This window comes from Centropristis striata, chromosome 11 (assembly GCF_030273125.1).
Source record: "Centropristis striata isolate RG_2023a ecotype Rhode Island chromosome 11, C.striata_1.0, whole genome shotgun sequence".
Taxonomy (NCBI): Eukaryota; Metazoa; Chordata; class Actinopteri; order Perciformes; family Serranidae; genus Centropristis; species Centropristis striata.
The window spans coordinates 16,406,496-16,422,493 of record NC_081527.1 but is presented as its reverse complement, the minus strand read 5'-3'; the positions used below and the strand labels follow the sequence as shown (position 1 = coordinate 16,422,493).

The 15,998-nt window shown below is 37.3% G+C and overlaps 2 protein-coding genes across 3 annotated transcripts; one reads left to right on the top strand and one right to left on the bottom strand.

Annotated features, from left to right (window-relative positions):
- The first annotated feature begins 985 nt into the window (after positions 1-985).
- On the top strand, positions 986-7,209 carry selenot1a (selenoprotein T, 1a). The gene is made up of 6 exons (XM_059344763.1): positions 986-1,422; positions 3,829-3,939; positions 5,165-5,291; positions 6,174-6,261; positions 6,401-6,567; positions 6,685-7,209. Exons 1-5 carry the CDS (start codon positions 1,289-1,291, stop codon positions 6,523-6,525), a joined length of 585 nt encoding a protein of 194 aa, XP_059200746.1. The 5' UTR covers positions 986-1,288; the 3' UTR covers positions 6,526-6,567; positions 6,685-7,209.
- A 361-nt stretch (positions 7,210-7,570) lies between these two features.
- Positions 7,571-14,274, bottom strand: LOC131980512 (glutamate-rich protein 6-like). Of its 2 annotated transcripts, none has more exons than XM_059344761.1 (12): positions 13,793-14,274; positions 13,380-13,496; positions 12,388-12,446; positions 12,155-12,283; positions 11,964-12,056; positions 10,926-11,149; positions 10,751-10,812; positions 10,474-10,652; positions 10,079-10,161; positions 9,461-9,619; positions 8,522-8,741; positions 7,571-8,436 (listed from the first exon to the last, which is right to left on the bottom strand). In XM_059344761.1, exons 2-12 carry the CDS (start codon positions 13,441-13,443, stop codon positions 8,230-8,232), a joined length of 1,479 nt encoding a protein of 492 aa, XP_059200744.1. In that variant the 5' UTR covers positions 13,444-13,496; positions 13,793-14,274; the 3' UTR covers positions 7,571-8,229. The 2 variants fall into 2 exon arrangements, with proteins under 2 accessions (XP_059200744.1, XP_059200743.1); XM_059344760.1 differs by having other exon boundaries at positions 14,146-14,188.
- Positions 14,275-15,998: the final 1,724 nt, after the last annotated feature.

Genomic DNA, 15,998 nt, shown 5'->3' with positions numbered 1-15,998 from the left:
CGTGTTGTTGTTGTTGTCTATATTGATGGATGCAGCACTATTTGCTGCAGATGCTTTCATGTCTTACCAAGACTTCCAGTGCTTCCAACTAACCATTGTTTGGATTTATTCGGGGCCCTTAAAAAGGTGACTGAAGTTTGACACTTATGTTGAAGCAGCAGAAGAAATGTAGTTTAAATTATTTATTTTTGTTTGAAGCTACCTACCGTCACAGTGGTGAGGTACATTTACTGAAATGCTGTACACTGTTTAAGTACTTATACCTAATATTTAATTCTGCCACCTCACTAAATTCCAGATGCAAATATTGTACTTTTTACTCCACTACATATATTTGTTAATTTTAGTTTAAGGGTGTCCTAATTCTCCAAATCCACAATTCAATTAGACTTTCAATTTTAAGGTCTCGATTCAATTTGAATTTTTTGTTTGAAATTGAACATTTGTTTTTCCAGTAGTGAAGGCTGTGGCATTAGAATATTGTGCCTTGATTTGTGAAGTTCAATAACAATGTAAATCATTAGTTGCAATCCTGTAATCGTTACCTTTGCTAAGTAAGGTCCAGCCTTTACATTAATGCATGAGTAATTGAGTAAATGCATTGAGCACTTTTATCTTTAATACTCTTCAGAACACTTTTTAATATTTTTTTAGTATTGTAGCAATTTTACAGTCTGGTATTTGTTTTGCTTAATATAATAATAATATATATATATATATAAGTAAAGGATCTATAATACTTATAATATATAATAATAATATATATAATATAATAATAATTATATAATATAATACTTTATCCACCACTGTCAAAGCAGCAGCAGGAAGAAGATTGCTTGAAGATTCAATAGTAGATCAGTTGAACAGCCAGTGCAGTAGGTGGTGCTAAATGTGGGTTTGAGTTGGGTTCAAAATCCCAGATTAGAGCAAGAGAGTAAAAGAAGGGACCAATCACTCGCGAAACGAACGGATTAACCCACATCGGTCTATCTGCAGATGCACAGTAGTGCAGGACACGCCCTCTAGATAGGTTTAGACGCCGAAACTACTCTGTTATGTTAAGGTAGAACAAACAATCTATGGTTTATAGACAATAAATGGTTCTATGAATTAAAGGAAAGATCTTGCTTTAGACTAAAATAACTACGTTAGACCGGAAGTTGTCTCGGGGCGTGTTTTGCGTTAAAGTGGGCGTGTCGTGTCGTGTGAGAGGCTCCAGCAGGAACCTTGCTGATTAGCTGCCTCTCCATATGACTGAGTGAGGAAACAAACCTCGGCACTGATAGCGATGAAGTGGTTGCGTTTTTCGCTCCTCGTTTTGGGGGTTTTCTCGCTGTGCTGCGCCACGTCTGGTGACAGCAGCGGCATCAAGAAGATGAAGATGCAGTTTGCGACGGGTCCTCTCCTCAAGTTTCAAATTTGGTAAGCGAAAATCTGGCGAGTCATTCCAAGCTAACGTAGCTAAACTCCCCGGCTAACAACACCGTAGGCCGAAACCGACTGAGGCTAGCTAACCAATGCTAATAGACTGACGCGGTTTTATTGTTATTTTAGGAGCAGGAGTGTCCACGTTACGCTAGCTGTTTAGTTCGACCACTGTCCAACACACGGGGAGAATAAATGCTGTGGAAGTTGTTGCTTTTGTTGGCCACTTCTGATGAACATTTTGTCGAAAATATGGCCCCGCTTTCACCGCTTCCGCTGTCAAACATGCAAAGTAACCGTTGTCACTGGTTTTAATGTTAATCGTTTCGTGTCTACAGGTTAACCTTGGTTAACATCGGTAAATGGGTCAATTTGTCCGAGTTATTCCATGTAGTTTAAACGGTTTCCCTTTAATCCACACGCTTAGCTAGCTACACTAACCAAACATTAACAATATGTTAATTGTTAACCCTCTGGAGTCACCAAAAGCTCCAAAGAATGACTTCTTCATGACATTCAGACTAGAAAACAAAGCAGCGTGGAGCCCTACTGTAAATTTACCTCTAAAGTTCTGGCTGTAAACTCCATGAGGCCAGTTTCAGTTTGATGATGATATACCAAATAAAACTGGAGACAAGGGCAAATATATTTAGTATAAAATGATAGAACTGGATGTAACCCTCTTTATATGTTATATTTGCAACCCTTGTTCACATTTGCAACATTTTTTTAATTTTTTATTGAGCATGATAGTGTTTTGAAAGTTTAAAAAAAAGATTCAAAATCACTTTTTATGTTGGAGGACTAAAAAAGACACAAAATGACCAAAAAATACACAAAATGACTTACAGATACACAAAAAGACATGAAAAGGATTAAAAAATTGACAAAATAGCCCAAGACTCCATAGAGTTAAGCAGCTGTCTTCTTTCTAAGAATCGTTGTCCTTACATGAAAGTGTTACAACACTTTGAAATGTCAATTTACTAAGGAATGAAAAGATTCATATTCAGCAATGTAGAAGTACTTCTGTTTGAATGATTCTGAAGGGCTTCCTTGTGCCACAATATGAAAAAAAGTGAATATTGTGCTTCTGCTACAGTGTGAAAATGAAGTGATTGTGTACATGAGGGAATTATGCAATTGAAGATCTCTTGTAACGCTATGAAGCAGGGGGGGGAACACCGATCATTTTTTAACGAATGAAGCAGCGCCTAAGATTCAAATCATTCACCTCACTTCAGGTGCTTCGTTGTGACTTATGAAGGCTCAAACCTCACCAGTCACATGATCACAGAGCTGTGATACAAGCTTCAACACAGTGCTTTGAACCAGTCTGCTTTAAGAGTGAAACAGGCTTCAGAGTCTCAGTGTCTAACGGCCAATCTATTTAGTAATGGAATTATTCAACCACTGTCCAACACACGGGGAGAATAAGTGCTGTGGAAGTCGTTGATTTTGTTGGCCACTTCTGATGAACATTTTGCCGAAAATATGGCCCCGCTTTCACCGCTTCTGCTGTCAAACATGCAAAGTTACCCTTACCACTGGTTTTTAAGGTTAATAGTTTCGTGTCCACAGGTTAACCCTAGTTTTACTTGTACATTATTGTGCAGACTATGGGATTATTCTAAACATCTGTAAATTGGTCAATTTGTCCAAGTTATTTCATGCAGTTTAAACGGTTTACCTTTAATCCACACGCTTAGCTAGCTACACTTACCAGGGGTCGATGAGATCACATTATATTAACATGCGAATGAGCAAAGAAGTGTGACTGAAGTATACTTAAAAACAAAATAAAATTTGCATTTAACACATTTACACGTGCCATAAACGGTAATGTAGCACTGGAGGGCAATCTTCCCGTGTTCCTTAAGTACTGTGTTTTTATATAAAATAACATTGTTAGAGACTGATGCACGCTATCTTCATATGTGAATGGCGGTTTAATTGCAGTCTGATTAGTAAAATCCATTTTGCCATTGTAAAAATATAAACGCCTGCTGAAAGCAAAAAGAAATATCTAAGAAGTAGAAAGCTAAATCTGTTTCAACATAATGGAGATAGAGAGCATAAAACCACTGAAAAATCTTGTTAATGTGTCAGGATATTAAGATGATATTAAGCTGGAGACCCTGGGAACACAGATACACATCCACATTGGTGTACAAAGTATAGGTCTATCATGCTGCTTACTGGAATTTCACAGTACCACTAAAACTTTCCACTGTGAAGAGAAATGTACAGATAATATTGGGTTTCACATGTGCCAGATCTGAAGGCACAGTTCACAATCTACCCTTGACTTCACTGTAGTGTTGTGGCTGTTTTTTGTTATCATTTGATGTTGCAGCTGTACACTGTGTATGTCTTTCTAACAATGTGTTTGTCTTCCAACAGCATTTCCTGAGGGTATAAGCGGGTGTTTGAGGAGTACACGCAGGCTTTGTACCAGCGGTACCCAGACATCCGTATTGAAGGGGAGAATTATCTCCCTGTGCCCCTCTATCGGTAAGAGAGATTGTCTGCCTTGTTACTACAAGTGGATTATATCCAGCTTTAATAAAGCAGCCTGAAAGCTGCCTGGGATTAGCTGGGTTTCAGCTGAGGAAGTGGAATTCTCATGCAGTCAGGCTTATGTAGCCATGGATTTGTCTTTTATAGTTTTCATAGATGCAGACGGAACTACTGGCCATAAAAAATATAAAATGTAGGCTGTGCATAGACAGTATATTTGTGGGCAAAATTAAAGCTTTGTCACTAATTCTTTGCGTTCTAACAAACTTTCACGTCATCCCCACTCCTGTATAACTTAAGAACTATCAGATATTTTTCAAGGATTAATTGAGCAAATTAACTGATAATGAAAATGACTATTTGCTTTCAGCTAAAACACTAACACTACTATTTTTAATATTTTTGCTTGTGAAGCACCAGTCCAGTATATGGATCATTGAGTCTCCAGTGTGTGCACATTTCCCAGTTGATGTAGTTAAAGGCGTGGTGTAAGACATACCCTCAGGTCCTCATCAGTGGAACTCTTAATAAACACACCAGAGATTAGCTCCATTGAAGAAAGGAGAGTAACATTGGGATAGTTTTTTTCTTGAGTGTATACCTGTAACTTATAGGTATAACTACAGTCATTGGACACAGGCTTATAGGCTATAAGCCTGTGTCCAATGACTGTAGTTACACATGATGTTAGTTGGAGATTAAAGGTAGTAAAACTGGACTTAAGGGGATGCAGGTTCTGTGTCACTGTGTGACTGTTTAAAGCAATATCCATAGTTTATTATTTTGTGTACATTTCCCTCACGGAGTCATTATCACTGTTGAAATGCATGATAATAAGTTCTATTAGAGGAAGTCAGTGCTCCACGACTGGCTCAAATTCTTTTACTATCAATATGAAGCCTTATTTGTAAAAAAAAAATCAAGGTCAGGCCATTCTCTCGGTGTTCAACTAATGTGGTTAAAATTGACTGAAAAGTGAACCCATATTTCTTATAATTTACTAGATGTTAAGATGATTGATTAGATATAGCTCTGTGTCTACTTGATTTTTCCTCAGGACAATGGAATGGCATTATGTTTTGAACCATGTTATGTTTGTTTACTCTATATGAATATGTTAATTGAACAAGACTAAAGGATAACATATCCAGATTATTAAAAAAATACATTTCATGTTGTCAAGGAATTGTAGTAAAGCAAGTATCTTTTATTTCCTCAGACATGTTGCTTCCTTCCTGTCTGTGTTCAAACTGCTGGTGATTGGGCTGATTATTATCGGCAGGGACCCATTCGCCCTCCTCGGTATGCAAGCCCCGGGCATCTGGGAGTGGGGCCAGGGGAATAAGGTAAGGTGGTTTACTCGAGCTGTAGGAGTCATTAAAGACCCAACCCTATGGGAGAGTTTTCACAGACACAGCTGAGGATTTGTTTTGCAGGTCATCACCACTGATCTTGCACAAAAGCATAGAATGAATCAAGAAACAGAGAAAAGTGGGCTTTAGTTTGGCTGTGTTTCTAACACATTTGTGTACAGACAAAACACCAAGTACAACTCGAACCCCTCATTAGCTAGTCATTTATGGTCTTCAGGTTGTGTTGTGAAGTAGTGTTTTTCCTGGATGTGTGATCCACAGGGTTTCAGACATGGCAGTGGCTTGGAGGGAGAAACGGCAACACCTGCTAACAGAAATTTGCAAATAAAACAATCTGGCTTTTCATAATGATTGCATATTTTTAGGTGTTGTGCTGTTTTGTATGAAATGCCATTTAAGTAAATATTTAGTAAATAAATAAATCGTGTATACAGAGATAAATATGACTACCAAGATATTCTGTAAATAACTGAGGCAACAACTATATAAACTAATGTAAATACACACATAGGTCACCATTTATTTTAAAATTACACTTTTTTCAAATGACTACTTTCATTTATTCCAGGGGATTTTTATAATTCCAGATTTCTTTTTTTTTTCTTTTTTATAAGGGATCTTATTTTACCTAATGCTGCATCATTTATTTCAATCTCTTTTTATTTCCATGTCTTCTTTACAATCCAATCCTTGATGGCCAGATGGGGTCGTTATCTTTTATCGTCACAATACTTAAACAGTACCTTTTCAGTCCACTGCTCTTGTGATCCATCGAGTGAGCACAATGCAAGTGTGGGGAGGTTGTTTTTTTTGTGCAGAACTTTGTAACTCAAGTTTCTATTGTGCTTCTTTCAGATTTATGCCTGCATGATGGTGTTCTTCCTCAGCAATATGATTGAAAACCAGTGTATGTCTACAGGAGCATTTGAGATCACATTAAATGGTGAGTCTGTTATTCACGCATGGGCTTGTTGACTGAACCCAATGCTTTTGGCTTTAAATTGATGCATTATGACATGCAGTATTGTGGTGATGGAACAAACTCCAGTACATTACAGTGACCGAGTATTATCTCTCCACAGATGTGCCAGTGTGGTCAAAACTAGAGTCAGGTCACCTGCCCTCCATGCAGCAGCTTGTGCAAATCCTGGACAACGAGATGAAGATGAATGTTCACATGAACACAGCACCACACCACCACTCCTAACCCTACTCGTCTCATCCTGGCTGGAGCTAAATGCCCCTCCATGTAAGTACAGTATGTTCATATCACTTTCATGTTTATGTTCAATCTTTTGATTGTAATCATTTTTTTTCCTTATTTTTGAGACATGTTTTTCTTTCCTTTTTGTCTCCTCCTGTCTAGGTTTGAGGTGGGTTTCTCACTGAGCTGTGAAGTGATGTTTATGAAGGTCTGCGCTGAAGGCAGGAGAACTGCTAGCACAGACTGGATGCCCCCATCAGTCTTCACCATGCCCCTTGGGGACGACCCGCCCCTGACGCCAGAGTGGGATCCATGGCAACAGTGCCGGCCATTCCTTTGTCAGTTTCTTGTACTATTCATACTACTGCAGATTTCCTCCAGGTGACATCAGTGGTCCCATAAGGAGAGATTTATCATTGATTCTTATAGTCTTTAACGTGTTGCAAATATTTGGAATATGTGAATTAAAAAAAACAAGTGTCATTTGTACTTATGAGCCACATGTAGAATTTTAAGTTTATTGTTCTAAAAGTAGCTTAGCCATGTAGAAAACACAACACTTACAATCTGTCATCACTGGTGTGAGATTAACATTGAGGAATTGTGTCTTGGTATGATTTCTGAATAATTTTTATATTTGCATAACTTGAAGGAAGCTAAGAAGATTAATAAAACATATTGTAACTATTTAACTGTGATGGTGTGGTGTTGAGTGCTGGAATTAGGTGTTGAAACTATATCCTAAGTGAGCTTAATGAGGGGTGCTTTCCGGATAAAATGACTGCCATCAAGGTTTTAGTCGGTGAAGTTACTGGTTAGAAATCGGAATGGCTTGCAGATATATTTGTTTTGTTTTTTTATTGTAAAGCAGACAACTGCTTGATTCAAGTCCTGAGTGCACATCTTTAAGCCATCTGCTCAGCCTAATGTTATTAGGACGACTTGAGGATCTAAACTAATTTAATTAGAAGACACTAAACAGATTAACCATGAGTACAATGTAAGACTACAATGTAGTTATGTCAGTGCCACACACACTTGTTTAATTTTGTATTTTCCAGACCGTAATGTCACATTTCATTATGAGTTTTAGTTGTAACTGAAGAACATTTAGAGGATAAATTGACATCTTCATTTAGTACAGCTGGCAGTATAATCCAGTATGCACACAAAAAAATTATTACTGTTTATCACTATACAGGTAGCGATACACAAAAGAAATCCCCTTATTTTTGTTAGTCTATGATGAGTTCATATTTTGTTAGAGTACATTTTGCCAACAGCACAAGAATTTTATTTCTAAAGCGCAAAAAAATTGTCCAACGTGAGGAAAAATAAACTTTATTTTTTTAAAAAAGCATTAAATAATATTGAAAAAAATATATATATCTGAGAGAAATTTTACAATTGCATTGTTTTATTTTAGATTTTCTTAAAAGAGTGGTTGAAACCTGCAGAAACCCTGGCCAGTACTGATCTGAAAAGATCATGTATATTTGGTTACATTTGTTTAACAGGACGTCAATTTCACTACTGCTGAAGTTCCTTTTACAGTCTTTTCTCGAGACATCTCCCCAATAATACTAAGAGTATTTGCACACAAATGTTGCTGTGTGAGGTCTTAAGTGTCACGGTGTACTTTATTACTGGTACATTAAAGACAATCCTGAAGGCACCTAAGGATAAAAGCTCTTTTCACTTATCACATCAGAAGTGACTTCCAGAAGCCTTTTGGGCAACAACATGGAGGTGAGAGGCTTGTGAGGTTTTCAGCAGTCGGGGATGTGAGGACGTCAGCAGGTACTGTCGAAGCTCCTGAATGGTCAGGTGGATCCTGGTCCTGGCTGCTAACACAAACAGCTCTTCTTTTAATACAGAGGGCCCTGAAGCAGCCCCATCTGTTTCACATTCACCCTGGGAGGGGGGGGGGAATAAATTACTGAAGCAGAGCTGGAAATACTGGAAAGGAGAACATGTAGATAGAAATTGGTTCACAAACCTGAGTGCAGCAGGTACCCACACTGAACTTTGCCTGTTGACCTCTGGCCAGGAATGAGACAAACACTTGGTCCTTCCCAAGGACTCGGACCCCAACGGTTTTGTTGAGGGACAGGAAGATGGGATGGAGGGGAGTGAGGCTCTGACTGCCCCAGCTCCACCGACGAACCCTGGCACCTTCCTCATCTAAACACTGCCCGCCTGAACTGTTTAAGGTCAGCCTGCAACAGAAACATACGGGAGTCCTGAGGCCAAGAGAGAATGAAAAAATAATGGTGATCCATTTTCTAAGTCAGTTCGGACTTGTTTTCTGTCCTGTTCTTATAAGTTTTAAAAATGTCTTATATGTCCTTTTTTTCCCACCTTCCAGCCTCCAGTTACAAACAGAAGAGAGCCATTTAACTTAGAAAATGGATCACCAGATTTTTTTTAATTTGCCTCTCAGAGCTTTCATATAAACACACATCGATCTACATACATCCCATATTACAGATTATTTTTAAATATACAGGTGCATCTCAATAAATTAGAATATCATGGAAAACTCCATTGCCAGTAGTTCAAGTCAAATACCAAGTATTGAGTGCATATAGATGGACATACTTTTCAGAGGCCAACATTCACATATTAAACATACTTTTTCAATTTGGTCTTTTGTAATATTTTTCTTGAGACACTGAAGTTTAGGTCTTCATTAAATGTAAGCCATAATCATTATAATTAGGAGAAATTAAATAAATTACGACGTGAAATGTTTCAGTCTGTGTGTAATGGATCTATATAATGTGTTATTTCCACTTTTTGATTGAAATTGAATTACTGACATAAATCAACTTTTCTATGATATTCTAGTTTATTGAGATGAACCTGTTAGATGAACATTAGATGCATGATTACAGTATACATACAGTATAGTATACATAAACAGCTTTCTTGATACCATATGTTTCCATTGTTGTGGTAACATGTTGCCTTGCCATCAGACTGGAACACGGCTCTGATTGGTTGATAGGAGGCATCGCTGTCATCGTACACGATGCAGACCCTTCCGCTCTCTTCAGTGACCACGACAATGACAGCCAGAAGGCCTGAAGGATAGCTGTTGTCATGACGATAAGGACGGGAATACCATACACGTGCATCACACATACAGGTACATCTCAAAAAATTAGAATATCATGAAAAAGTTCAATATTTTTTGTCAGTCATTTCAGAAAGTGAAACTCATACATTATATAGATTGTGAAATCAAGCCTGTTTTTCTTGTAATTTTGATTATTCTCAATCATGATCTGATCATCAAAATTACAAGAAATACAGGTTTGAAATATTTCACTCCATGTGTAATAAATCTATATAATATATGAGTTTCACTTTCTGAGATCATTTTTTTTTAAAAAGAACTTTATTTATATATTGAACTTTATTTTATATTGAACTTTTTCACAATATTTTAATTTTTTGAGATGTGCCTGTACAGTCTCTCTTGGTCTCTTTATGCCAAAAACACTGAAATCACATAATAAAATGCTACAAACATTAAACTGTGAGTGGATACAAGACCTGAGCAGAGCCATCGGGGAACACAGTAAGAAATGTCATGCAGTTGGAGTAATACTTCTGTCGAAACTCTGCCCCATCCTGTGAACATGTACGTAGGTTTAAACATGGTAATGTTGACCACAAATTAATATCTGAAAGCCTCCATTACAATATTATAATGTGTCCTTGTTAGCTGCCTTAAGAACAGCTATTGTACGGTTTTATGCATTAATCAGACACAGTATGATCACATGTGGGCAGTGTATAACGTGCTTAGATTAATATACAGTATTTGTAGCTTCTGGCTTCTATTAAAAGAAATTATGGTTATTTGTTAATATTTCAATAAAGGTAAGGTAATCCTAGTACTGACTTTAATAAAAAGAAAACATGACAGTAGTGTGCAGGTACCTGGTGATGACATATGCCAAAATTAAGCGGCTTGTGGTCACAAAAAGGGACCAAAACCTGCTCCTCCTCCTCTTTTATTTTGAAGTGCATCTCAGTTGCACAACAAGGAATCACTGTCCAGCATTCGTTTTCTGGAGCACAAGAGAGCCGAAAGCTGAGGACCTTTGATGTTGAGGCAACTACAGAACAGCACAGAATGTATTTTGTCAGTCCAACAAATTTAAAGACACAATCTAATGTCACAGAGATACTCTCCACTGTCAAAGCCAGTACTCACAGGTTTCTGCTGCAGGTAGTTGGATTGAATGATCCTCATAGATTCTCAATTCAGATAGTTCCCTAATTAAAGATACAAAGTAGATGCTGTTAAGGTTTACTTATTATGATTTTTGCAGTTGTGTTTCTGCATGTTGGATTAAAAAAAAGAAACATTTTAGGATGCTAATTTGTACCCAAGTCCACTCTGTAAGTCCATGATGAACTTGTTGTGATCCTCCGTCTCCTTGCCTTGGAAAAGAATCTCCTCTGTCTCTCGTCCATCTGTGGCTGTGGGTTTGTCTTCTAGTGATACTGGAGTACCAGTTCTCATGTCACACCTCCCCTCAACCAAACATCTCTGCTTCACCAGCATCTTACACAGCTGCTTCCGCTGGGCGCAGCAGAAGAGTGGTACTGTCTGAAATCAACATTAATGAGAATACAAGGAGATCAGCAGTGCATCAGGTACAATGCCTATAAAAATGATTCACCCCCCTTGATGTTTCACCGTTTTGTTGCTTTTACACATTAAATCATGGTCAATATAATTTGGCTTTTTTTTTTTTTACAAGAATTTGCAAAAAAAAAAAAAAAAGATTTTTATTTTTATTTTTTTTACAAAATAATGTAAATTAATAAAAAAATATGTAAGGTAAGTAAATAATTGCATACATATTCAGCCCCTTTAAAGTAACTGACCTGATTCAACAGAGTTCCAGATCACCTGAGTGCAGCTGATGTGTGTCAAATGATTATGGTATTAAAAAAACATGTGTCTAGGAGATCAAATCTCTGGTTCATCACTATTCCTGCTACATTTGCAACATAAAGACAAAAGAACACTCCACGCAACTTTGAGAAAAGATAATTTAAAAGTATAAGTCAGGAGATGGCTACAAAAAAGTGTCCAACTCACTGGAGATCCCACAGAGTTCAGTTAAATCCATCATAAGAAATGGAAGAGTATATGCCACTTGTTTAAATCTGCCTAGAGCTGGCCGTCCTCACAAACTGAGTGACCAGACAAGATATATTTTTAATTAATTGACATTATTTTGGAAAATCTGTTTCCAAAATCCTTTGGGGCTGCAGGGTGGTATAGTGGTTAGCACTCTTGCCTCACAGCAAGAGGGTTGCCGGTTTGACTCCGGCCTGTGTAAAAGCAAAAAAGAAGGTGCATGCTTTTTATAGGCATTTTATATTTGGGGAACTTGTTTCAGTTTCTTCCTCACCTGAGGATGAAGTGCCCATGTTAGATCGAGGGAGGGTTTGGCCTTTTCTCCACAGTAGTCACATTTCACTGGGTGTTCTGTCAGAGGCTGGGCCTGGGAACAGAGTTTTTAAATTGGACTAATCAGTAACATAAAGCCATGTTGCTATAGATGGGAATTTAAAACAGTAGGTAGGAATTTGATCTTTGTACCGCTGGAAGAATGGTTGTTAAGTTTATCCTGTGGTTGTCAGACTCCCGATTGTACCTCAGAGCTCCTGCTGCTCTGACACAATGAGTGGGCGGGTCACTGACAGACTGCACACAGCCCTCTGTTAACCTCTTATCAAACCCAGAGAAAAACACATATTAAATATAACTATAGTGAGTTAAACATGAATACAAACATAGAATAGGGAAATAGAATGTTCACTACTTGATCTTACATGCTCATCCAGGACAGATAGTGGCTCACTGAGCTCATGCACCAATGTAGCATCAGCATCTAATGATAAAACAAAAACTTATGTTGCATAGTCGAATTAAGTCCTACTAAGAGAAATAAACACTGACCTGAATAAGACTGCCTTCTACCGGGTAGACTCTACATTGTCACCATGTTAAAATAATCACCTAACTCATTTTTTCAAGTTTTGCAGGAAACACAAAAAAACTTCACCAAAAGTGTAACATATGACATTTATTGATCATTTCACTCAAAAAGGATGTAACAAAGGATGGCTATTGGCATAGTAATAACACTGTGTGTAAATTATGAAACCTAAGAGAAATATATTACTTAGGCAATTTTTTAACATGCCTTTGTGACTTAACTAAGATATGGTAACACTTTATTTTGAAGGTGTCTACATAAGAGTCACACAAGCCTGTCAGAAAGGCATGTTCAAAAAATTGCCTAAGTCACATTTTATTTTGACTTAGGCATAATAAATCCGCTTAAGTCACACACTTCACATAGGCCATTATCTTAAAGGAGTAAAATCACATGATCTGATCAACTGAGGATGTAGGCGATTTTACCATAGGTGGCCGACGTCACGAGGAGATGATTTAGGCAAAAAACAACAACAATAAATGACTTAGGCAATTATTTTAACAGTGTGACGAAATGTTAATGGGGCAAAATACAATTTAACTAACAAATATTGCCATTAAACTCCCACAGTGGATTGCTTACATTAATGTTTAAAAAAAAAAAAAAAGAAAACTTAATTTACTTTACTTAAGTTTCTTGAAATCTTATGACTAATTGTGCAAATCTTAATAATTGAGGCAGCATCTCAATAAATATGTCCTAAACTTTATAACCTTATTAAAATCATGTTCAAGGATTTAAATGTGTTTTGTATGTTTTCTACTAGTACTTTCCACTAGTCTAAATTGAGCAGTGCATTAATTGTGCTTGGAGAAGACTCACACGAAGAGCTGGACCTCATGTCTTTCTCTGTCCTTCTGACTGGAGTAAAGTCACTGTTCAGCATATTTGTCTCAGGAAGTTAATATCTGCGTTCACTGATCATGTGAGTTTTCCCTCCTGTTGAAGATGAATGCAGTAATTGATTAGGCAACAATTACACAAAAAACATCTAAAATAAACCACATTCTGTCTTTGGCAGAATCACACCTTTGCTCTCAGAAATGTAAGATAAATTATCATGTAGAATGGGAGACAGAAAAGGTCAGACTGACTGAAAAAAAAACGAATATTAGATAAGTAACACATCAACTAAATATATATACTTGAAAGTTACAACAAATTCTTAGATCTTAATTTGAGTGTGATATATTACAGATCAAAAATAATAAGTACACACAAGATTAAGCACTCACCTCAATGTGTCACCTTGCTGGTGTTGTTGGTAACCTTGGAGATGAAATACTAATGTGTTAACGTAGTAGCATATCTAATTTTAGCCACCGGCTGACTGCTTTTATTACCTATAAATATTATTAAACACAATTACACTTTAATACTGTTAAAGTCATCCAGGCTTCAGTTTAAAAAAAAAAATGGATTTGTAGTCTGTATTTATTTCTTGAAACTATTTACATTCTATTGTTTTAAAGTCTTCATTTAGGAATCGAGTACTGTTCATTTAAGATTAAATGTTTGTCTGTTATTTCTAGATTTTTTTTAGACCAGTAATGTTTATTTGGAGAGAAAAAAGACAAAACAATCTCACCTCAGCGTCCATTTAGTAGCTGTTCTAGATTGTCCTCAGTAGATGGAGTTTGCTCAGTTGTTATGGAGCTGTACTTATTTGAATTTTTTAAAAACTGCAACCTGTACAAAACTATCTCATGTTTAGATCCATCTTCTGGTCATATCATAGGTAAATAATTTTCTTTGAAGCTGCACCAATTATGTAATTGGTAAAGGGAAACACAGCATTTCGTTTATGAGTTTATTCCTTTTCTAAAAAGTAGTAGTATTGACACATGCTTTAACACTGTTTTTCCAAAAGATGGCAGTCTGGTTGTGCTTTTCCCCTTCAGTTAGTTACAGTATGTGGGTCAGAAGCCTCTCCAATAGTCTTAATATTTTGGTTCTGAACTGAAAAACAAAATATAAATCAAATTTTATAATAACCAGTGACAGAAAGTTACTGAGTACATTTACTCAAGTACTGTATTTAAGAGCAAAATTGAGATACATGTACATTAGGCTGCTTTATATTTCTACTACACTACATCAGAGGCAAATCCTGTATTTTTTACTCTTTTACATTTATCTGACAGCTTTAGTTACTAGTTACCTGGCATATTCAGGTTAACATATTAAATACATACATACATACATACATACATACATACATACATACATACATACATACATACATACATACATACATACAGTCATGGAAAATGATTAGCCACCCCTTTCTTCAATTTCTTGTTCATTTTAATGCCTGGTACAACTAAAGGTACATTTGTTTGGACAAATAGAATGATAACAACAAAAATAGCTCATAAGAGTTTAATTTAAGAGCTGATATCTAGACATTTTCCATGGTTTTCTTGACAATGATTTTGAATATTATCAAATGTACCTTTAGTTGTACCAGGCATTAAAATGAACAAGAAATTGAAGATGGGATCTATCCTGGGATCTATCCTGGGACCTATCCTGTTCACAGTGTATCTCCTCCCCCTTGGAGAGATTTTTCATAGACATGGCATTTCTTACCATCTCTACGCTGATGACTGCCAGATTTATATGCCATTGTCTAAGGACAGCCACTGCCCCCTGACACCCCTATTCGACTGTCTATGTGATGTCAGGGCTTGGTTAGCCCAGAACTTTTTAAAACTCAACGGGGAAAAAACGGAGGTTATGATGTTTGGCAGTGCCCTCATGGACCTGGGACCCCTCACAGAGCATGCGCGTCTTAAAGTCACCAGCCTTGGCATCACCATAGACAGCGATTTTAAATTTGATAAACAGATTAATAGTGTTTTAAAATCTTGTTTTTATCATCTTCGTCTTTTATCAAAAGTGAAACCGTTTTTATCTTTTAACCTCTTTGAACAGATCGTGCACGCTTTTATTTCAAGACGACTGGACTACTGCAATGCCCTGTACTCAGGCATCAGCCACAAAGCCCTTTCTCGTTTGCAGTTAGTCCAGAACGCCGCGGCACGACTTTTAACAGGGGCCAAAAAGCGGGAACACATTACCCCGATCCTTGCTTCTTTGCACTGGCTTCCTGTTAATTTTCGGATTGATTTTAAGATTTTTGTTTGTTTTTAAAGCTTTGAATGGACTGGCCCCACAGTACATCAAGGACCTCATCCAAATTTATACTCCAGCGCGTGAATTGAGGTCCGAGGGCCAGCTCCAGCTCGTGGTCCCTAGAGCAAGACTTAAAACAAGGGGGGACAGGGCTTTCTCTGTGGTGGGCCCCAGACTCTGGAACGCCCTCCCCCTCCATGTCCGAAAAGCCCCCACAGTGGAATGTTTTAAGTCTCGTCTCAAGACCCATTTTTATTCCTTGGCTTTTTAACACTGCGTGAGTTTTGTGGTCCTCTGTGTCTT